Genomic DNA, 24,631 nt, shown 5'->3' with positions numbered 1-24,631 from the left:
GTTTGTGTTTTCAATTGGATGTAAAATCCAAACCAAGTAAGTTGTGATATCATCATTTAACCTTAATGTTTAGCTACATTTGGATTTTTAACACGTGTTGGGGACAATTAGACCTCGTATATCAAACCAACATTTTCCATCATGGAATGAGATTAAAAGTTAGTTTCTTTCAAGTTAAATTGCACAAAAGCTTACAATAAAATCATAAACTCTAATTTACACAGATGGCATATTCTTAATAATAATTAGGCAAGAAAACAAATAAAAATCCCACTAGAAGAATTAGGGTATTTAGTAAAGGACCCTTTTTTTTGTTGTTGCCTTCATTGCTGCTGAAATTTCACTCCACATTCTGAGGCCAGTATATGTACACAGACTCCACAGAGGTTATGTGAACATAGTCTTGGAGGTAGAAGCTGCATATAGGCAGAGTTAAACTGGAAATGGACACCTAAGTTTACATTCTGAATTATTGTGCCAGCTTGTGCAACTTACTTCAGATCTCTGAACATCAAATTGGCACAAAATCGGTGACCAATAATTGTTGTTGTTTTCTAGCAGCTCTATGTTCCCATGTAGGAAACAAAATAAAAATAATCCAAACCCTGGCTTCAGGATTCATGCATTCCATAATTTCATTTTTGCTGGACAAGTCATAGACAGTGATGGTTTCCAGTCATAGCAAAGGAACAGGAAGTATGACTGGTTTTACTTCAGGCATAGTCAAAAACTACAAGGCCATTTATTCTAATGTGCTTATAATATTCTATAATCATTGAACTTGAATGCTTGAGTGATTGACTGACTTCCTGCTTTTTTCTCTATACCTTGACTCCCACAGGGGTGAGGACCACACATGTCTGGCTTTCCATTGCAGTTCTAGGTATTAGCGTGGTACATATGTACTGAGGTGAAAGAATGAATAGAAGTCAGGTTAGAGACCCAGGACAGGGTCTTTTTACCTCCTTTCCCTCCTCCTCTACACACATAAAATAGTTCCCACCCAAAGCCAAAATAAATCAAAACCAGTTCACATACTTTGCTTCTCCTTAACCCCACCTCTGATTTGGAATAAATGTGCTTAAGAGTTAAAAATTAAACTATACTTATGAATATGTGTTGCAAAGAGTCATTCAAAATAAAATAAAATTATTAGGAAATTGGACCACCCTCAGACAATTGAGATAATAAGACATCAAGATCAATGAAGAGCATCTTCTCAATTCTTAAAAAAAATTTCTAACTTCAAATTCTTGGGGGAAAATTTTATATATGTTCGGATAATCTTTTCAATGAGATTTCCTTATTATTATTACTATTATTTTGTCTACTTGATCTAATAGAAAGTTTTCTATAAAATACATCACTTTGACTATATATTAACTTATCATTGTATTTGTAATTTTTAAAAATAATTTTAAAGCTGTGTTATTACATGTAAATATGCTTTTATGATTAATTCATGACTCTATTACTAAGGATTACTTTCTTATTGTTGTAAGCTATTTTGCCATACATGAATATTTCTCTATATGTCTTCATTTGATTAGCATTTGTCTAAATGGTTTTTTTTCCTTGTTGTTCACTGTCAAACCTTATGTCTTTATGTTTGAAGAGCTACTTTGATAAACAGCATATGGCTGGATTTTGTTTGACATAACCTGTCTCTGAATTTTAGTATGCAAACCGTACTTGTGTTTTCTGGGGAGTTGGAATTATTTCTATCACCTCGTCTTTCATTTTTCCCCTTATGCATGGTTCCTCTTTACTTCTCCCACTTGGAGTCCTCATGGCATCAGCTTCTAAATGTACAGCCTGGCGTAATTTCTTACACCTACATCCTTATTCCTTATACCCAAGGTGGTACTTTCCTCTTTTGAAAGATATGCTTTTATTTTTTAAAAAGTATATACTTTATCCAACATTTTTTGTATGTGTATGTGGGTACAGAAGAGGAAAATGACCTATGTCAGTTTCATCTAACATGCTGTTGAAGGTTCACTACACTTTCCACTTTCTTTCTATGTAGGAATGGGAGCTTTCGTTCTATAAGCATACACACACACACACACACAGCACACACACACACACACACAATGCACAATTGGGAATTTTACCCAAAATATTGATGCCTAATATAAAATATAGAATAATAGGTGCTTGATAGAAGAACCTTACATACTCAGCAACAACTTCCCTACACCCTGTCTCCAAGCACCTATTTAGAGCACAGCTTGAAAACTGCTAATGTCTCAGATACTCTACACTATAGCCTCATAATGTTTAACCATATCTGTCTCAAACATGGGAAAATGTTAAGCTTCTCTGTGTAATCTTCTAAGCAATTTACCCATGTGATTATAGTTGAATTAGAAAAGAGCAAGAGTTGCTAATTTCTATGTACTTCATCAAAATTCACCAACAGTCAATTCTAGTGTAGGTCATACAGCCCACATGATTTTACATATTCAAATGGCATGAAAAGAGGATGATTTGTAAGTCAAGGGATTTGAATTCTATTCCTGGGTCTGCTAGGTTCTTTGTGAGACAGTGATGAGTCTCCCATCCATAATTTTCACATCAATAAACAGTTTGGATCAGACAACCTTGAGATACATTTCTTGGAATCTTCTAGCACGTGAACCAGCCTGGGGGTAGCAGCTGACCACAAGTACATGGGCAAGGTCAGCTAAGCTTGTCTCAACCAGAATAAAACTGTCCAGCTGAACCAATTCCAAATGCTTGACTTGAATCAAGAGCTAACTAAATGGCCATTGATTTAGGCCAGTAAGTTTCCAGGTGTCTTATTATACAACAACACTAAGTGACACCGCATTGTACCATTTTGATAAAAGAAGTATCCTAGAGTTGTGTCATTGGCCTTCACCAGGACCTAGTCCTAAGCCTTCTGCTAAGGCCAATTGTGGTTACATTTCTAACAGTCAGGCCGGGCAGAATTGACTGAGTGTTCTCTGACATATTTTAGATAGACAAAGAAAACCGCCTGGAGGAGACAGACACTTTCAGGATGGCAAACTTCTCTGAATGACACATCAGGAATGATTTATGGAGACAGCTATGTGCTCTGACTTCAGATTAGCTCACTTATGCCTCATTCCAACACAATCTGGGGACCACTGCGTTGGTATTGGTTCTGTCTCTGGACACTTATTTTGTTAGGTACCCATGATCAAAAGAGGGAAAGTCAGACCTAAGGAAAAGGCCTCCTGATCAAAGATGAATGTCATTCCCTGTCTTTCATGGTTTCAGAGCTCTAATTCCAGGATGCAGTTAATCTATAGCATGGCTTTAAAGGAGCATTTCCATAAGCATTTTAGTACAGTCTCACAATACTCCTGATAAAAGAGAATGTCAGGCATTATCACATCCCTAGGTATAGCAAATGGAATCTGAGGACAGTAGCAGTTTCTACAGACCCATTACACTTAAGGTTGGGGTCTGGTTTAAACCATGGTTTTTGACTCCAACTGCTTGATTTTTCATTAGATAGCAGTGCTTCTCAATCAGATTTATACTGCAAGATTATTTGAGTTGGAAGAGATTTGTGGAAATTATCTAGCCCATCACCTTTGCTTTCCAAATTAACAACAACAAAGATTTATTAGGTACTTAGTATGTTCAATGCAGCCTGCTAAGCACTTTACATACATTAACACTAATCTTCCCAGTCTCCCTATGAGAACAATTGTATGATTGTGTGATTTGCACATTAGCTAATGGAGATTTAGCACATAAGTCATTTCCAAAAGTTAAACAAGTCAATGGAAGAGCTAGGATATGAATTCACACCTCTCTGACTTCAGAGTATCAATATGTTGTCAGAAAGTCACACATACTGTGAGATGAGGACATTGAGGCCTGAAGAGTGGAAAGTCTTATCCAAAGTCATGTAGCCAGATTGATTAATCATGCATCTATTTATCAAGTATTAATCGAGCATCTGCTATTTGTCAGGAACTATGCTAGTCAGTGGGAACACAAGCACGGGCTAGACACAGTTGTTGCACTTAAGCTTATTCATTAAGGTAAGAAGTGAATACAAATGACTCTTATAAAAGGTAATAAATGACAAATAGCTCAAGGAACTAGGGAAAGAGGTTATCAAAGCTTGGGGGAAGTATTTATGACTTTCATTTGGGAAAAAAATGAAAAGACTTCATGGAGAAAGTGGCTTTCAGGTTTTGTTTTGAAGAAAGAACAAGTTTTGGTATTGGTATTTGGTATTGATAATGGAAAAGCAGCATAGGGGCAAAGAAAAGAAGGGTTATTTCATTCATTATACATTAGCCTCCAGGTAGGTGGAGTACATCCAGTTTTCCTTTTAACACCTGCTATCATCTCATGGTTTAAGTTGTTCTTCATTTTGATGATTTGGGGTCAAAATTTCCTTTGTCAAGGGGGACACTGTCTTGATGAAATTTTTTCATTTTTTTCACAGATGAAAGTCATGCATACTTCTCAAAGCTTTAATAACTTCTTTGTTTTCTTCCTTGAACCCTGCACAAAATTCCTTGGTAGTAAAAGAAAGTTGCTACAGGGTCTAAAAGAACAGGGGTACCTAAGATAGGGACCAAAGAAATGAAGATAGATTCTGGGGCTGCTTGTTCAATATTTAAACAGAGCAACAACCCATTAAGACAACTAATTTAAAGTCATTAATGTTTCTGACTATTTTCTTCTAAGTGAATAATTTATAGCAACTTACTAATAAAAAGAAAAAAATATGCATGCATATAAGCTTGTATCCTAGGGATAGTGTCCCATAATAAAAGAGCATACTAGAGCTTATCTACTAAGAATAAAGGAGTCAGAATTTGTCTGTCTTCAACAGTTTGGGGCCATGGCTGGAAAACATAGGAGCCTAGTACACGGTCTGGTTCTGAGGGAGTATTGGATGCCTTCTCACCTCACCAGCATCTTACTGGTTCATATTTTCCTCCAGATATTCCTACAATGCATTGCATAGTTTCATGCCATGTGCATTTGCATATTTTCTTTCTTCTACCAGCAATGTCTTCCCAGCCTCTCTCCCTGATTAATATCTATGCATCACTCAAGAATTACCTTTTCTGTGAAGCCTTCTTTAATTATTTTTCTAGTTTAGTAAACATCCCAATCTAGCCCACACCACCCCCAAGTATTCATTGTATTATGAATGGCTAGTGTTCTACTTCTTTCAATAAATAATTAAGTGTTGGTTGACAGAGATCTGAGTGGCATATCCTATGCATGTATGGCATCCTACAAAAGTTGAGTAAATGCCTTAAAAAATGTACATAGCAGGATCTAGTGTCATAACCACTGGGGGCTTCTCAGAACATTTGAAGAGCTCCTTTGGACCATAAACAGCCTGATGGAGGCAGTGCTGACTCTATGTTGGATCAGAAGAGGGTATGTATCTCCTTACAAAACACTGTAGCTCCTAACACTCTCACAGCAGCACTGATGACACAGAAAAACATGCCAATATAAGAGAAACTAGAAGCACTTTCTTCTAGTTACAACACTAAGTTGATATAATTTCACAGCTTGAAGATCTTATCCAGGGTAGCTGAGAGTAGATCTCAAGTCATTTGGTAATTTAAATGTGAGCTCTGAATTCACAGCTCCAAAATCTACTAATTGGGTAATCTTCTAGAAGCCACTTAAAGTGTATAAGCTTGAGTTTCTTCCTTTGTTGAATGAGGATAGCCACTATGGGGTTATTGAGAACTTTCAAATGAAATAACATGTGGGATGAGCACAGTACTAGAACACACCATATGCATAGTAGGCACATCGGTAGACCATACAACATCTAATTTACTTTGTCATTCAATAAGTCTCCCAACTGCCTCCTTTCATCCATCCATCCATCCAGTAAGCCATAGATGCTGCCATTCAGCCACTGATTATCTTATATCGGACTTTGTTAGACATTGGGTCTACAGAGAGCATAAGTCACTGTTATTTCCATCCTGGAAATGTAAGAGGTGAAGAGGTGACAGATGTGTGCACATGTATTTAGGATGTACTGCAAACAGGGCTTGAGATAAAGAACAGTTTTGAGACTGCAATTTTTCAGAGACAAGAGTGGCTCACTGAGGTATGGTAAGGAGACTCCACAGGTGGATTTTGAAAGTAAGAAACAATTTTCTTCCTGGATAAAAGGGGGTGGTCTGTAGGGTAGGTTTTTCAAACAATGCATAGTTAGTACTCAGTACTGATATTGGAGAAGGGAGAAATGGGCCCCTTGTTGGAGGCTGAAGAATACAGTGCCTAGGTCTTAGAGGCAGAAATAGGGTGGAGTCCAGGCTGGGAAGAAGCCTTGTGTAGCAGACAATGGTAAATTTTAAACCCTATTAAACAGTGTGTGCTTCATTCTATATTTCATGCTTCTAAAACTGTGTAAAGGTATCTCTATGAGTAATAATACTGATTAAAAGAAGAGTAATAATAATAGTAGAGAAGAATAACAAATAATAAAATAATAGAGCAGATATGTTCAGTGCATGTCTTTTGCTTGATTTGTCCTAGATGCTTTCCAGGCATTATCTTGTTCAATCCTAAAGAAACCCATTGAAGAAGGTGCCACTGTCATGCTCTTACTAAGTAGCTTAATCATGGTTCTTCTTCCTGGGATATAATATCACCTTATGTACTTGAGAAAATGTTAAATTACTTAAGAGAAAAATAATATAAAATAACATTCATTAAAATAAACATGCACATATAATAAAAAAGAATAGCATGGATTTTCATTAAAGATGGGAACCAGGAATTTGGGCCTTCTGAGCCATGTCTTTTGAGTTGTTGACCCTTAGGGTATGTATTCTCTCTCACTTGCCTTCAAGAGCTGGAGAAGTTCCCAATACAGGTGACAGAGTATAAGGAAAATGTTCCAGGCAGTGCAGTGCTATGGTCAGATTTAGTGTGTTTTCAAAAGATCACTCCAACTGTCAGAGTGGAAGATGGATTTGTGGGGTGACAAGACTGGATAAAGAGGTGACTGCAGGAATTCAGATGAAGGATAATGACACCTCAACCAAAGCTGAAGCCATGGTCCAGGAAATAAGGGATGGATTTGTGAAGCTCTAGAGGCCAAATGGTCAGGGCTTCAATGGCACTGATAATCCTTATAGTGTGTCAGGCATTAGTCCACAGACACATGTGAGCTGGCATTATCAGCACTCTTTTACAGGAGAGAAAACTGAGACTATGTGCAGAGCTTATTCATTTGCTTCAGATCATTCAGTTAGCCAATGAAGGAATTAAATTTCAATTACAAAGTCCCACTATTAAAAACCATTAACTAAAATTCAGGAGCTTGAGGAAGCTCTTCCTCATATTCAAAGAAATCCTCCTCTGCTTATTTGAATGCCAACACCTCCTTTTCACTGCCTGTGGAACATTGGAGAGTGGCTACTTAACAGATGCCTCATAAAACCTTGTCACAAACATGAAGGCAGCAATTAAGTCCTCCACTAGCCTTCCACTGTCTGATGAAAGATGGTGCACTTTATATCCACCTCTCAGGAGGAAGCCATAGCTGTGAAATCACATTGGAGCTACTTTTAACCATGTGCTCAATTCTGTGACACTGGTTCTCTGTTACCCATTCCATCTGCTGGAAACCACTGGGCACCACAGACTGGGCATGGAGCCTAATGAAGCAGAGAGAGGCCAGGTGCTCTCACTTTGGGCTAGAAGGCCCACAGCCACCTCAGTGGCAGAGGGAGGGGAAAGACAGTGAAAGACTAGAGATTTAGACTATCATATTAGGGACTTTTGATGGTCATTGAAGGGTAATAGAGCATTTCTAAAATTATGTTTCTGAAGATGCTTCAGTTCTGCTGGATGTTACTAAATGTTCCAGGGGAAATATAGAGTCTGTGGACAAGATGGTATCACAGACACTCAGTTAAACAATGCAGCACTGTTTTCCAGACTTTAGCAGGCTAAAAGCCATTCAGGAATCTCCAAGAGGAAGAGGTAGTGCAGAGAATTTTCAAAACTTTGTTTTGACCAGGTAATTCTTTTGTTCAAGATAATCTTGATTACTGGTAGTAAGCAAGTGTAGAAGTGCAGGCTGATGTACACCATCCTTACTTCTCTCATGCAAAATCCTTATCCAATGGTGGCAGCAAAATCAGAAGTACAATGCAGTTGAACTGTTTTGATAATTATTTAATAGCATTAAATGTGCACCTCACTACATTTGCTACTTGTGAATAAGTCTGTGGGGAAAATGGATTCCTCTGAGGTCAGTACCAGGAAGCTTTGGTTCAGCATGGATTCCTCTTATACCATAACTTTGAAACTTTGATACCATCACTGTCCAGTAATCTTTGACACTAATACATCCACTTGTTCACCAAATATTTATAAAGCACTGTCTATGCATTAGATTAATGAATATGAAATATATATTTAAGTGAGGAAGATACTAAACAAGTAAGGACATAAAAATAATCGCAGACTGGACTACTGCTATGAAAATTGTTCAAAAAAGGGGGGTTGGTGTAACAGGAGTATCGGGTAGAAAAGGAGCAAAACTTCTGATTGGGTAGCCAAGGGAGATGGTGCTGAGGAGCTGACATTTGAGCTGAGAATGGAAAGATGAGAAGGTGCCAGCTAGGAGAGCAGTCCTGGGCAAGGGAAGGTGTAGAAAGAGACATGGCAAGCAGAAGGAATAGCAAATTCTCAGGCTCTAAAACAGGGAACCGTCAGCTCTGTTCATGAAACATGAAGAAAGCCAGTTTGGCTGGAACACAAGAAAATGCAGAGCAAGTGATATTAGGGAAGATGGCAGGAGCCAAATCCATATCGCACAGGGTCTGCAGGCTGTGCTGTAGAGTTTGGATAGCTCTAAGGAGGATGGGAAACTACCAAAAGATTTTAAGCAGGAGGGTGATCTTATCCGGCTTATGTTTCTAAAAAAATTATTCTGGCTGCTTAGAGGGAGACTAAATTACAAAGAGAGTATAGTTGTAAAGAGAAATGACAGTGGTTGTAACGGTAATGAAAGAGAGAATACATTTTATATACATCGAGGAGATACAAATGGATTCTAGTTCAGAGGCCCCTTCTAACTTGAAAATTAAGATAATTTGACATCTAACCACTATCTATGTCAAATAATAAATATTCATTAATAACTTCACTCTGAAATTCTGCTACAACTGAGTGAAATGGACAGATTCCAAAATGGAGGCCAAATTTTCTGCAAAAAACTTACTATGCGGTATTGCTTATAAGATGAAATATGAGAAACCATCTAAATATTTCATAGTAGAGGCTCCTTAAGAAAATTAAGGTGCATAAAATTAATATTCTTGAAAAATATAAGGATACAATGCTAAGAAATGAAGTCAGATTAGCAGTGAATAGAGGGAGACTACTGACTTAGATTCAAGTGTATTTATAGGTGTGTAACTGAAGGGAGATTTTGGAGGAGATTTCTTGGTGAATGTTGAAGGAATGGAGATGGGTGGGTAAGGCCGAGGGAAATTTTAAGCGACCCTGAATGCTCCACCCAACAAAAAAATCTACGATACCATTGATTTAGTTCCTGACACATGCTGCCTGAATGTTGTCATCATTTCATCGGATTCTCACAGCAATTTTCGAATGTAAAGACTACCATTTTATGCAATGGAAGACTGAGGCTCAAAGATGGCCAATGACTGTCCCAAGCCATACAAGTTGAAAGTGATTATGCTGGGATTAGCAACTTGTGCTTTCTGACTTCAGGGCAACTTCTCTTTACCCCCATGTACTCCATCACTTCCATCTGTTTGGAATTTCACAGGATTAAAAACCTAGATATCCTTTCAACAAATAGCAAGCATCTTCCATCTGTCAGGTATTGGTTTAGGCATAGAAATGTAAAAATCATTCAAACAATAAATCCTTCTACCTTTAAAGAACTCAGCTAAGGAATGGACCACACAGAAGCAAGCTATAATACACAAAAATCAAACAAGTGCTTAATATATCTACATGGAAAACCTGGGATAACTCAGAGTGAATTGTAACTATGGCAATCAACAATGTCTTCATGGAGATGTACCATTCCAGTACTTGGAAAGAGAGGTATTATTTCACTAGTACTGTATGTAGCTAAGCAAAAAGGTTTTGGATCTCAGACTGGTGAGTATTCCCTGGCTCCCACTTACTAGGGTGTCCCCTTAGGGAGGTTACTGGAGCACTTTCTGCCTCAGTGAGATCATCTATAAAATGGGAATTAGTATTATACTTACCTCCAAGAATGGCTCCGAAGATCAAATAAAATAGGATATAATCCCTATTTCTGCCTGGAATAAGTTAAGTGTGAATAAATGGCAAAAATTATTTATAGGGGATGAGGCACAGTGGCTCACACCTATAATGCCAGCTATTCAGGAGGCAGGAGGATCACAATCCAGGCCAGCCAGGGCAAAAACATGAGACCCTGTATGAAAAATAACTAAATGCAAAAAGGACTAGGAGCATGGCTCAAGTGGCAAAGCATCTGCCTAGCAAGCACAAGGCTCTAAGTTCAATCATCAGTACTGACAAAAAAAATTATTTATAGGGACCAGACAGGGAATTTCATGCAGAGCAAATGACATGAGAGGAAACACAGAGGTCAGAGCACATGGATTTAGAGGATATAGCAGAGTTCAGAACTCCATGTAACTTTGAATGTCGTGTTCATAAGCCCAAACGCTTCTGAAAGTGCTACACACTTATACTCAACAGGGATAGTATAATCAGAACCAAGTCATAGGAAGGAGGAGTGAGAGGCAAGAAGAGCAATCAGCTTGAGGCTACTGAGTGTACTGAAAATTAAAAAAACAAAAACAAAAACAGGGTTTCGAAATCAGGTGATAAAGAGTGGGTTTCTTCCATACACAAAGTCAGAATGGGGGATAGACAAGGAAAAAGATGATGATAAAAGAAGAGGAAGAAGAGGACTGGTGGAATGGCTCAAGTAGGAGAGTACCTGTGTAGAAAGACTGAGGCCCTGAATTCTAAACCCATTACCACCAAAATAAACAAACAGAAGCAACAACAGAAGAGAAAAAGAGAAGAAGGAGGAGAGGAGAATGAGTAGGAGGAAAAGTTCAGCTTTTATAAAATGCTGGGCATTGTGCTAAGATTTTGTGACAACTCTGTGGCACTGAAGCATCTCAGGGAAGTCTAATGAGAGCCTAGGAAACAGAGCTAGTTAGCAGTAGAAAACTGAAATTTGAGTGCAGTTTTGTTTAATTTGTTCTAATTACTGTGTTCAGTGGGTACAAATTCCTGTCCTTGGGGCTCCAAGTCCTGGCTCCCAGGCATGGTGGGGGAGGATGTCATGTGGGACTGCTGTGCCTCTCTTGTACTCTCTAGAGTGACAGCAACTTAAAGAGTGTCTGCTGTTTGCAGTTCCTGGTGCTAGAATCTTCCCAGTTATTCTTTCTGATTTTCTCAATCACTTTAAATTCGGAGGGTCCATTCCCATCCTCAGATGAGGAAGCTAGGGCTCAGAGAGTTTAGCTCTACACTGAGTGGCACAGGTGAGCTATCTCCAGGAGGATTTATCAGAGAGAAAGAAAAGCAGAGAAGGTGTTCCAAGATCTCTGGGATTGTGAGGCAGCCTGCTGTCTTCCTGGTGGAGGTGCCAGGAGGTCCTACCTCGAGACTTGCTCCTTCGCTTCCGCTTCCCTGCTGATGCACTGCGTGGGGCTGGCTGCAGCTGGCCGATCTCGATGGGCGTGTTAGCGCGGAAACTCTCCTTGAACTTCTGCATCAGGGACTCCACTGTCTCCTGTGTTGCTTCGGCTGCTGCTACAGGGTGGCAATGGGGCTGAGGTTAGGGCTTGGCTCACCCTTAGCCCCTGGAAGACTAGACTTGGCCACCTTGAGTCTCTGAAACTCCCTCCCTGACCCATTGAAGAAACAAACCCACAAGACATGATCTAAGCAGAGATATAATGTTAGCTGTATTCCATACATACTATGTTCTACACTCTGCCCTAGGCTCTTGGGATATGGTAGAGAAACACTAGACATTTTTCTAGTAGTTGTTAGTTTGGTAGCACACAACTCCAGGCAATTCCAACACTGTGAAACACTTCTGTGATAGGAAAATACATTATTCTTGGGAAGTAACAAGAAGGGTCATTTTACCTATCTAGAAAGGTGACTGCCTTGAGGAGGCAATACCTAAAGGAGATCTTAAAGATGAGGAGAAAGAAGCAGAGAAGGTCATTCAGTGTGAGGTTGGTGAGATCTGGAAAGAGAATGTCCTTGGCAGAAGGAGAAGCCAGTGAGATGATTTGAAGCCTGAAGGAGCATAATTCTTGAACAGGAGAAAGGAGTTTAGTGTGGGCTCAATGGGAAAAATGCAAAAAGGGGGAAGGATACAGACACCTTGTAAACCACATTTAGGAATTTGGATTTTGTCCTAATGTCAAAGTGTTATTGCTGAAAGGATTTAAAGAGGAAAATGATATGTTCAAATTAAGCTAATTTGTTACCAATTACTAATTGGAGTGGGGAGAATGCAAATGGAGGGAGGGAAGGAAGCCAGAAATGAAATGCAAAGAAGCCAGCCAGAGACAATGGTGGCTCAGACCAAGACAGTGGCAGTGAAGTTCACAGGCCATCTTAGTAAATATAATTCCAGCATTGTGGATAAGCAGATCACTTAGCATTACATCCCCATTTTATTGAGTGGAAACTGAGACTTCCTAACAAGTCATACAACTTGCTCCAAGCTGGTAGAGACAAACCTTTCAGCCTTTGGGCCGATGCTCCATCTACAATAACACCTTCCAATGATTTGTTAGTAGCCACATTTCCAATGCTTCAAAATTAAGACTGGTAGGAAATTCCAGTGAAAGAAGAAAGTGAGGTCAGGAAGCAGAGAGTAAAAGGTAGAAGATCAAAGGAAAGAAAACAATGGCAGGGCTTAAGAAAGAAGGAAAGAGAATACATAAAAAGCCAGGAGAGAAAACCAGAAAGAAGAAAAAGGGAAAGTGCTAAATGGCCTAAGTGCCTTTGTTCTGAGAAATTCCCAAAGTGAGTTCTGACTTTGAAATCTTCAAACTGAGCTCTCCCTCCATGTCTCCAGAGGGTAGGAAATATCTTCAGGTCAACTACCTATGTCTGATGTTAGAAGATGGCATGCACCAAGGACTCCTGTACTTTGAAGTGGTTTCACCAAATTAGACAAAGAAGGCTCCTGAAAATCCCAACACCCATTTCTAAGGAGTTCCTGTTTTCCCAGGAATGCTTATCAGTTTAGACAGATGTGTCTATAGGGTTAGTCACACCCGGAGGGCTGATTTGGATATTAGGTTCTGTGGGAAGCCCCATCTTCAGGGACACAGGAGGAATCTTTGATTGCTAAGAAAAAGACAATTGACAATGCAAATGAACCATGTGGTGGCATTATAGCTTCCTCACCTGTCTCTCTTGCTGTCGTCACCCCAGATAACTCAATTAGGACTATTGAAGGTGATCCAAGGAAATTCCAAACATTAGCTTCTAACTCTAACCTGTGATGGAGAACCCTCCAGCAAGAGGCTACAATATGATTTTGAGAAGCAATATCATGCCCAGTTTGATTCCCTAAACACAAAGAGAAGAGTGATTTGGCTAGAATCATAAGAGGAGGGCTAACCTGTGCTCAAAAGTTCAAAACAAGCATGGTCTGAAATCCTCAAAGGGAGGAACTCCAATAGATATGTTAATATTCATTCATTCACATGTCTCCCCATTTATCCATCCCTTTGTTCAAGAGTGTTTGGAGAAAAGCCATCACTAGTTGGGTTTAATTGCACACACCTGTGATCTAGCACATGGAAGGCTGAGGCAGGAATCTGAGGCAGGAATCTGAGGCCAGCCTGGGCTACATTGCCAGACCCTAAAGAGAGTGATAGATAGACAGACAAACAGATAGAGACATGGAGAGAGAACTTGTGCTTGTCATGCATACCCACTGAGGAAAAGTGATATGACTGCAAAGTGAGAAGGCAACATCTGCAGGCCAGGAAGAGGTCACTCATAAGAACTGACCACATCCACACTTTGATTGACTTCCAGCCTCCAAAACTGTAAGAAAATCATTAAGCTACCTAATTTATAGTAGCCACCTACAGTAGCCCAAGAAGGCTTCAAGAAAAAAAAGGCATATTGGGGATTATGGCTTCAATACATGAATTTGGGGAGGGAGATACAAACATTTAGTCCATAATTAAATACAATGGTAAAAAAAAATCCAAAGGAAATGTTTCATAATGCCTGCCATATAGAAACAATGGCTATGAAGAATTAATACATGACACAAAAATTCGCTATAAAGGAGAGGTGAAGGATGCTATGAAATGTTATATAAGAAGACTACAACTTAGTCTAGAAAACTCATGAAAATTTGCTTCAAGTAAGTGAGCAGTGTGCTTAAGATGTGAAGAGTATACTTAGGTTGGGAGGGAGATGTGGGTGTTGGGAAAGTAAGGTAAGGACAGAAAAAGAGGAAGAGAGAACAGTCTAAACAAAGACCTATGGAGGAGAATGAAGTCAAGGGTCTGCCTTTGGTCACTTGGGCTGAAAAACAGATCAAGGATGTGAAATAATGCAGAAGACTTAGGCCTTACCCTTTGGGTCTTGATAAGGTTGTACCAAGCTGAAAGTTGTAGATCAGGAAGTGGTAAGGTCAGATTTGCCTTTTGGGAAGACTGCTCTAAAAGTTAAGAGAATTAATTGAAAACAAACAGGAATGAAAACAACAAGTACAACTAGAAAGACAGTTTGGCAGTGCAAAATTCCAAGAATGAAGTGATGGCACCCTGGAATGTGGGGCAGCCATGGTTGAGGATAGAGAATGAAATAGAATAGTAGAAAAGAATGAGACACAAGTAGTAAAGTAGCAGAGATTGAGAGATGGGTAAATTTGAGAATTGTAGGTAAATCACCCTCTGAATGTGGTGACAGATTGAAAAAGGGAGACAAGGAGGAGGGAGGGACTGGCCTTCTGGCTTTGCACAGTTGCAGAATGATGGCTCCTCAATGAGAAGAGGAGTACTGTAAGAGCCCATATTTGATAGCAACGAATATGAGATTGGTGTGGGATATGAAAAATTGTGTTCTCTTTGAAACATCTAACTGGAGGGTGAATGTGGTCTATATAAGAGAAATCTGCATGCTGTGGACCTCCATACATGCATACCTTAGAAAAGGTAGAGAGAATATTTGCATAAGAACATGAGCTTCTGGCACAGTTCTCATCTTTGCTTGTTGTTCTGCATTTGTACCCCAGATCCCTCTCACTCTGGAATACATTACCTGACTCCTTGTCATCTGGCTCTTGGTTGGACATGGGCAGTGGGGTGTTCTAGCAGGATATGGGAGGGAAGAATATGGGAACATTTGTTCTCTTGTTGCTTTCCTGTTTCTGTATATTTCTGATATTATACACTGGAACCCTCAATATTATTTGTAGCTTCTAGACCAGGAATGGTGGTTGAAGTCTGTAATCCTAGCTAGTTAAGATGTGGAGACCAGGAATTGAAAGTCAGCCCTGGCAAAAAGTCCATGAGACTCCATCTCAACCACTGGCTGAACGTGGTGATGTGTGCCTGCTACCCCAGCTACGTGGGGAAGCACAAATAAGTGGATCATAGTCCAAGTTGGCTCTGGCATATAAAGTGAGACTCTATCTCAAAAATTACCAAAACAAAAAGGGCTGGTGAAGTGACTCAAATGATAGAGCATCTACCTAGCAAGTATGAGACCATGAGTTCATCCCCCCAGCACAACCAAATAAATAATCAAATAAACAAAATTACAATTCTTTCCAGGAGCTCTTTCTCTACAATTTCAATTCTCACAGGATCCAATAAAACTACTTCCTATCCCTGCCCCTTCAATTCATGGAGACAATGATGGCTTCCTAACATTTCTTTTTCTTGTACCTTACCTTGATAGCCTTGTGTTGATTCTCTTCACACTAACTATGCCTCCACGAATAGTCACTTCAGTGCATTCTTTTAAAAATCTCATTTGAAGAGGGCTTTTTGTCCAACTGAGACCTTAACTGATATACGAGCCACTGACTGCCACATTTTTCGTGTCTCTGACATTCATCAATTCCCAAAGATCAGCTCTTCCTATCCTGTTATTTCTATTTTCTTTCTCCTAGGCTGCTCTAGGTTTGACTAGCTGAGGGGACAGGAAAACACATAGAGAAAGAAGGCTTGCTCCCCTGAGCTACAATGGTTTTGGATCCTGACTGTAGCAAATCCCATCCACCTGTTTAGTTGTTCTTGTCTTGGCGACAATGCCAAGAGCCCCAACAGGCTTAGAGGGACAGTGCTTATGCAAACCTTTCTGTGGCTGATTTCATCTTGCATACCACTCTCCCCCCTCCAAATCCCCTAACCCCATTCAGTAGCTCTATCAATATCAATATATCAAGTTGTCCAAACAAGCAACATTACCTCCTGGTACCCACTAAGCTCTGCCTCCCAAGAGCAGCAAAATGCTCACCCATCGCCTGGATGAATGCAACAGATGGTGCTTCATGTGAACATCGCGGCAGGCCCAGGAAGGGGAGGGAGAAGAGGGGGAACACTGTCTCTTTCTAATTGACATATGAGAGATTGTTAAGCTTAATGGAAATGAACCACTGGAGCCTGAGGAGAGGACCCCTGCCCCCTAAGCCATGCTAAAGAGAAAGAGAAGACAGAAAAAGAGAGGAGGGAGGAGAAGCAAACAAAAGTGGGAGGGAGACTTATGCTCAATAAAGAATGGCAGGAAACAAGAAAGGTAGGCAAAAGAGGGGAGTAAAGGAGAAAACAGAGAAGGAAAGGTGTAGGAAAGAAGAGAGAGAAGGGAGAAGATACAGGAGAAGGCAGAAAGGATGACAGACCCTGTCAGTCTGCAAAGGTGTAAGGGGTGACATATGTTGGTTTCCAGATACCAGACAAGCCTGAGCCTCTTGCTACTACATGCTGTGTCTACATGGATAATTAACAATTGTACAGTCAATCTGTCATCCACAGTTCTCTCTCCCCAATAGCACCCAGGATGTTCTACCACTAAAGTGTGGATAGGTTTGAGTTCAAGTTTCAGTAGCATTTTATCACCTCCCTTAATTTTTTCAGACACATTCAATGTGTTAAAAGAAAATTCACAGTTCCCCATCTCTTTTCCAGGAAGCCTAGTGTTTCCTTGTATTTTCTTATTCATGCCTCCTAATAACTTTGAATGATAAGAGCATTAACTCCTGTTTAGAGATGTTTACTGAGACTCTGAGAAGTTAGTTATCTTTCAGGTTCACAAAGCTTAGAAATGGCAGAACTGGGATTTGGACTCAGGTTTCAGGTTTTAGGTATGCCTCTGGTTGGATTGGTGGGTAAAGATGGGTATATCAACCTTTTGGTGTGGATATAATTTCACCAGGCTTGGACAGTGGTTCTGATAGCCTTCATTAGTTCTTGTAGGCAGGGAGTCCCATGCAATCCGGCCCTGGCTCAACTTGGTTGGAGACCGGATTGCTTTGCTTAAGGAACATTTCACAAGACTGTCCAACCTGAAGTTCCAGACACAGCTCATGTCTCAGTCTGTCACTTCTCTCTAGCTATAGAACTATGCTCAAAGAGCAAAGCAACAGGCAGATGGATGCTAATTGGCCACATTGCCTGGTACAAATGAGAAAGCCCACTCAGCTTCAATGTCAGCTCTGTAGCTGTGCGGCCTTCAGTGACTCCTTTTACTTTGCAGCCTTCAATATCCTCCTCTGTCAATATCTGCAGGGTTGTTGGGAGGATTAAATGTAACTATGTGCATACAGTGTCTAACAGAGCCTCTAGAACATAGGAGTACTCCAAAAGGAGTACTCACTAACCCACTTCTCACTACTCCTTCTGTTCCATGACTTTTTACTTAACTCATTTGTTCATTCATTCATTCATTCATTTTGAAAGTCATCAGTATTACTTTGGAAATGTTTTTACAGATTAGATATTTTCCCTTTTACTCAGATGTAAACAGAGGCACTAAGAGACAAAGTCAAGGTTAAAGTCAGCAGCAGAGCAAGGTGCAGCATTCAAGTCTGCTATTTCTACTGCTTCCTCCTGCTCCCCAACATTTGCAATTTTAACTTCAGATCTTGGGGTAAAATTTAACCTGTCAACTTGTCTATGAAATTGTTTTTTTGGTTTGATTGTTTGTTTTGGTGGCACTGGGGTTTGAATTCAGGGCCTCACACTTGCTAGGTAGGTGCTATTAATGCTTGTGCCACTTCACCAGCCCTTGTTTATGTAATTGTATCCAGATACCTGATCAAACATAATGGTAAATGTGTTTGTATTGGTACTTCTTAGAGAACATTAACATTTAAATCAGTGGACTGAGTAATGCAGATCACTTCCATGTTGTAGGTGTGCTTCACAAATCCATTGAAGGCCTTAATGGACAACAGACTGACCAATATGAAAAAGATTAGCTTTAGACTTAAGCTACTGTATTAACTCTACCCTCAGTCTCCAGCCTGCTACTCCGCCCTGTAGAGATTAGACTTGCAAACTCCACAATAATATGAAATAATTCCTTAAAATAAACTTGTAGTGAGGGAAGAAGAGAGAGAGAGAATATAATATATTATGTATAATGTATATTTATGCATGCATGTATATACTGATTTCAATTTGTGTCCCCATGCTTTGGACTAGGATACGCAAAAGCCAGGATACTGAAATGGGAAGGTGAAAAGAGAAAACACCGCATTCTTAAGGTACACCTCAGCTAGAAAGATCTAACACAAGAACTATCAAACTTTGAATTATGCAAATCTAGTCACTGAATACAATATCCTATCTTTTATGGCAGTTACCTCTTCATGAAAAGAAAAACAATTAAGAAAGAAAATAGTCAGTGTTCTTAGACAGAAGAGATTACTCCATTACTAGAACAAATTTTAGAGCCATGTACAATATTTAAAAATGGCTGCCTCTTTTTCTATTCTCAGGGATGAAAAAAAATTGATGGAAAGAATTTTCTCATTTTTTAGTTTTTTTCTCCCATACATTTTCTTAATCCTTTGGTGCCTGCTACAGCTTATCTTTAAGCAAGTGCCTGCAGACAAGACAAATGAACAAACAGGAACAAATACAAATTGAAAAACCATGGAATAGCCTTTTCTTATATACAAGATCTTGGGCCTGTCAGTTAATACTGCAGACTTGTAGAGTGGTCATAATTTCAACGGGGGGAACTGCATGGAGTTTGAATAATGGAATTAAGCTTTGATATTCTCCTTTGTTCTGTTAAAAACAATATTGTCCAGGTTCACTGGAGCTAGTCTCATGCTCCCTAGCCAGAGCACAGATGGTTTCTAAGATTTCTACCAGCTCCAACATCTTGTAGTTCTAAATGTGAACGAATGTGCCTTTATGAAGATGAATTTAATAACTACAAGAACTGCACTCTTTATTATACAAAACTTTCACTATTCTTGCCATCTGAACTCCGAGTTTATAAAGGCCAAAGGTGTAAAGGGGATTCCAAAGGTTGTCTGGAGTTGCTACCAATGGCCAACAAGTCCTCTTATTTTTTTCTTTTATTATTCATATGTGCATACAAGGCTTGGGTCATTTCTCCCCCGTGCCCCCACCCCCTCCCTTACCACCCACTCTGCCCCCTCCCTTTCCCCCCCACCCTGTCAATACCCAGCAGAAACTATTTTGCCCTTATTTCTAATTTTGTTGTAGAGAGAGCATAAGCCATAGTAGGAAGGAACAAGGGTTTTTGCTGGTTGAGATAAGGATAGCTATACAGTGAGTTGACTCACATTAATTTCCTGTGCGTGGGTGTTACCTTCTAGGTTAATTCTTTTTGATCTCACCTTTTCTCTAGTTCCTGGTCCCCTTTTCCTATTGGCCTCAGTTGCTTTTACGGTATCTGCTTTAGTTTCTCTGCGTTAAGGGCAACAAATGCTAGCTAATTTTTTAGGTGTCTTACCTATCCTCACCCCTCCCTTGTGTGCTTTTGCTTTTGTCATGTGCTCAAAGTCCAATCCCATTGTTGTGTTTGCCCTTGATCTAATGTCCACATATGAGGCAGAACATACAATTTTTGGTCTTTTGGGCCAGGCTAATCTCACTCACAATGATGTTCTCCAGTTCCATCCATTTACCAGCAAATGATAACATTTCGTTCTTCTTCATGGCTGCATAAAATTCCATTGTGTATAGATACCACATTTTCTTAATCCATTCATAGGTGATGGGGCATCTAGGCTGTTTCCATAACTTGGCTATTGTGAATAGTGCTGCAATAAACATGGGTGTGCAGGTGCCTCTGGAGTAACCTGTGTCACAGTCTTTTGGGTATATCCCCAAGAGTGGTATTGTTGGATCAAATGGTAGATCAATGTCTAGCTTTTTAAGTAGCCTCCAAATTTTTTTCCAGAGTGGTTGTACTAGTTTACATTCCCACCAACGGTGTAAGAGGGTTCCTTTTTTCCCGCATCCTCGCCAACACCTGTTGTTGGTGGTGTTGCTAATGATGGCTATTCTAACACGGGTGAGGTGGAATCTTAATGTGGTTTTAATTTGCATTTCCTTTATTGCTAGAGATGGTGAGCATTTTTTCTCTTTTGAGAAAGTTCTGTTTAGTTCACTTACCCATTTCTTTATTGGTTCATTAGTTTTGGGAGAATTTAGTTTTTTAAGTTCCCTATATATTCTGGTTATCGGTCCTTTGATGTATAGCTGGCAATTATTTTCTCCCACTCTGTGGGTGTTCTCTTCAGTTTAGAGACCACTTCTTTTGATGAACAGAAGCTTTTTAGCTTTATGAGGTCCCATTTATCTATGTTATCTCTTAGCTGCTGTGCTGCTGGGGTTACGTTGAGAAAGTTCTTACCTATACCTACTAACTCCAGAGTATTTCCTGCTCTTTCCTGTATCAACTTTAGAGTTTGTGGTCTGATATTAAGATCCTTGATCCATTTTGAGTTAATATTGGTATAGGGTGATATACATGGATCTAGTTTCAGTTTTTTGCAGACTGCTAACCAGTTTTCCCAGCAGTTTTTGTTGGGAAAAAGAGGCTGCTTTTTTCTCCATCGTATATTTTTAGCTCCTTTGTCAAAGACAAGTTGGTTATAGTTGTGTGGATTCATATCTGGGTCCTCTATTCTGTTCTACTGGTCTTCATGTCTGGTTTTGTGCCAGTACCATGCTGTTTTTATTGTTATTGCTTTGTAATACAGTTTGAGGTCAGGTATTGTGATACCTCCTGCATTGTTCTTTTGACTGAGTATTGCCTTGGCTATTCGTGGCCTCTTGTGTTTCCATATAAATTTAACAGTAGATTTTTCCATCTCTTTAATGAATGTCATTGGAATTTTGATGGGAATTGCATTAAACATGTAGATTACTTTTGGGAGTATAGACATTTTTACTATGTTGATTCTACCAATCCATGAGGATGGGAGATCTCTCCACTTTCTATAGTCTTCCTCAATCTCTTTCTTCAGAAGTGTATAGTTTTCCTTGTAGAGGTCATTCACATCTTTTGTTAGGTTTACACCTAGGTATTTGATTTTTTTTGAGGCTATTGTAAATGGTATTGTTTTCATACATTCTTTTTCAGTTTGCTCATTGTTAGTGTATAGAAATGCTAATGATTTTTCTATGTTGATTTTATATCCTGCTACCTTGCTATAGCTATTGATGATGTCTAGAAGCTTCTGAGTAGAGTTTTTTGGGTCTTTAAGGTATAGGATAATATCGTCTGCAAGTAGGGATATTTTGACACTTTCTTTATCTATTTGTATTCCTTTTATTTCTTCTTCTTGCCTAATTGCTCTGGCTAGGAATTCCAGTACTATGTTGAATAGGAGCGGAGATAGTGGGCATCCTTGTCTGGTTCCTGATTTTAGAGGGAATGGTTTCAGTTTTTCTCCATTAAGTATAATGCTGGCTGTAGGTTTGTCATATATAGCTTTTATAATGTTGAGGTACTTTCCTTCTATTCCTAGTTTTCTTGGAGCTTTTAGCATTAAATGGTGTTGGATCTTATCAAAGGCCTTTTCTGCATCTATTGAGATGATCAAGTGGTTTTTGTCTTTGCTCCTGTTAATGTGGTTTATTACGTTTATTGATTTTCGTATGTTGAACCACGCCTGCATCCCTGGGATGAAGGCTACTTGGTCCTGGTGAATAATCTTTTTGATGTGTTGTTGAATTCATTTTGCCATTCTTTTGTTGAGAATTTTTGCGTCAATGTTCATTAAGGAGATTGGCCTATAGTTCTCCTTTTTGGAGGTGTCTTTGCCTGGTTTTGGGATAAGTGTAATATTGGCTTCATAAAATGTGTTCGGCAGTTTTCCTTCCCTTTCTATTTCATGGAACAGTTTAAGGAGGGTTGGTATCAGTTCTTCTTTAAAGGTCTGATAGAATTCAGCAGAGAATCCTTCAGGTCCTGGACTTTTCTTTTTGGGGAGACTCTTGATTGCTGCTTCAATTTCATTTTGTGTTATAGGTCTATTCAGGTGATTAATTTCCTCTTGGTTCAGTTTTGGATGATCATATGTATCTAGAAATCTGTCCATTTCTTTTAGATTTTCAAATTTATTTGAATATAGGTTCTCAGCGTAGGTTCTGATGATTTCCTGAACTTCCATGGTGTTTGTTGTTATCTCCCCTTTTGCATTCCTGATTCTACTAATTTGGGTTTTTTCCCCCTCATTTTAGTCAGCTTTGCCAGGGGTCTATCAATCTTGTTTATTTTTTCAAAGAACCAACTTTTTGTTTCATTAGTTCTTTGTATGGTTTTTTTGGTTTCTATTTCGTCAATTTCAGATCTTATTTTTATTATTTCTCTCCTATTTGTTTTGGGATTTGCTTATTTTTGTTTTTCTAGGAGTTTGAGATGTATCATTAGGTCATTGATTTGGGATCTTTCAGTCTTTTTAATATATGCACTCATGGCTATAAACTTTCCTCTCAGGACTGCCCTAGCTGTGTCCCATAGGTTCCAGTAGGTTGTGTTTTCATTTTCATTGACTTCCAAGAACTTTTTAATTTCCTCTTTTATTTCATTGATGATCCATTCTTCATTAAGTAATGAGTTATTTAGTTTCCAGCTGTTTGCATGTTTTTTGTCTTTACTTTTGTTGTTGAGTTCTACTTTTACTGCATTGGGATCAGATAGTATGCACGGTATAATTTCTGTTTTCTTATATTTGCTGAGACTTGCTTTGTGCCCTAGGATATGATCTATTTTGGAGAAGGTTCCATGGGGTGCTGAGAAGAATGTATATTGTGTAGAAGTTGGATGAAATGTTCTGTAGACATCAACTAGGTCCATTTGATCTATTGCATATTTTAGATCTTGGATTTCTTTATTGATTTTTTGTTTGGATGACCTATCTATTGATGATAATGGGGTGTTAAAGTCTCCCACAACCACTGTGTTGGCGTTTATATATGCTTTTGGGTCTTTCAGGGTATGTTTGATGAAATTGGGTGCATTGACGTTGGGTATATACAGGTTGATAATTATTATTTCCTTATGGTCTATTTCTCCTTTTATTAGTATAGAATGTCCTTCTTTATCTCGTTTGATCAATGTAGGTTTGAAGTCTACTTTGTCAGAGATAAGTATTGCTACTCCTGCCTGTTTTCGGGGGCCATTGGCTTGGTAGATCTTCTTCCAGCCTTTCATCCTAAGCATATGCTTATTTCTGTCAGTGAGATGGGTCTCCTGTAAGCAACAAATTGTTGGATCTTCCTTTTTAATCCATTTCGTCAAGCGGTGTCTTTTGATGGGTGAATTAAGTCCATTAAGTATTAGTACTGATAGGTATGTGGTGATTCCTGTCATTTAGTTGTCTTTGTTGTTTGAAGGTTTGATTGTGTGTACCTAAGTTGAGGTTACTCTCTACTGTCTTGCTTTTTCTTTTCCTATGGTTTGGTGGTGCCTGTCTTTTCATGGTTAAGTTGGGTTTCACTTTCTGTGTACAGAATCCCTTGCAGAATCTTTTGTAGTGGTGGCTTTGTGGTCACATATTGTTTTAGTTTCTGCTTATCATGGAAGACTTTTATTGCTCCATCTATTTTGAATGATAGTTTGCTGGGTAGAGTATCCTGGGGTTGAAGTTGTTTTCATTCAGTGCCCGGAAGACCTCACCCCACGCTCTTCTTGCTTTTATTGTTTCTGTTGAGAAGTCTGCTATGATTTTAATGGGTTTACCTTTGTATGTTACTTGTTTTTTCTCTCTTACAGCCTTCAATATTCTTTTTTTAGTTTCTGAATTTGTTGTTTTACTGATGATATGTCGTGGGGTAGTTCTATTTTGATCTGGTCTGTTTGGTGTCCTGGAGGTCTCCTGCATCTGTATGGGAATATCTTTCTCTAGATTTGGGAAATTTTCTGTTATTATTTTGTTGAGTAGATTACGCATTCTCTCGCTTTCACATCTTCTCCTTCTTCGATGCCCATGATTCTCAAGTTTGGTCTTTTGATGGAGTCGGTGAGTTGTTGCATTTTCTTTTCACAGGTCTTGAGTTGTTTAATTAATTGTTCTTCAGTTTTTCCTTTAATTACCATTTCATCTTCAAGTTCTGAGAGTCTGTCTTCTGTTTGTTCT

At 39.1% G+C, this 24,631-nt stretch overlaps 1 protein-coding gene across 4 annotated transcripts in view; it reads right to left on the bottom strand.

The window, feature by feature from the left end:
* Positions 1-24,631, bottom strand: part of Astn2 (astrotactin 2) — an 888,234-nt gene that overhangs the window by 610,769 nt on the left and 252,834 nt on the right. For 2 of the 4 annotated variants that reach the window (XM_074051155.1, XM_074051156.1), the window contains exon 4: positions 11,662-11,814. The exons of 1 other annotated variant lie outside the window; for it this stretch is intronic. In XM_074051155.1, the coding sequence (XP_073907256.1) occupies positions 11,662-11,814 (153 nt within the window). The remainder of the gene's footprint in view (positions 1-11,661; positions 11,815-24,631) is intronic. One more of the 4 variants, XM_074051153.1, reaches the window with a different exon arrangement.

Source organism: Castor canadensis, chromosome 13 (genome assembly GCF_047511655.1).
Source record: "Castor canadensis chromosome 13, mCasCan1.hap1v2, whole genome shotgun sequence".
Classification (NCBI taxonomy): domain Eukaryota; kingdom Metazoa; phylum Chordata; class Mammalia; order Rodentia; family Castoridae; genus Castor; species Castor canadensis.
This window is presented reverse-complemented; position numbering and strand designations above follow the sequence as displayed.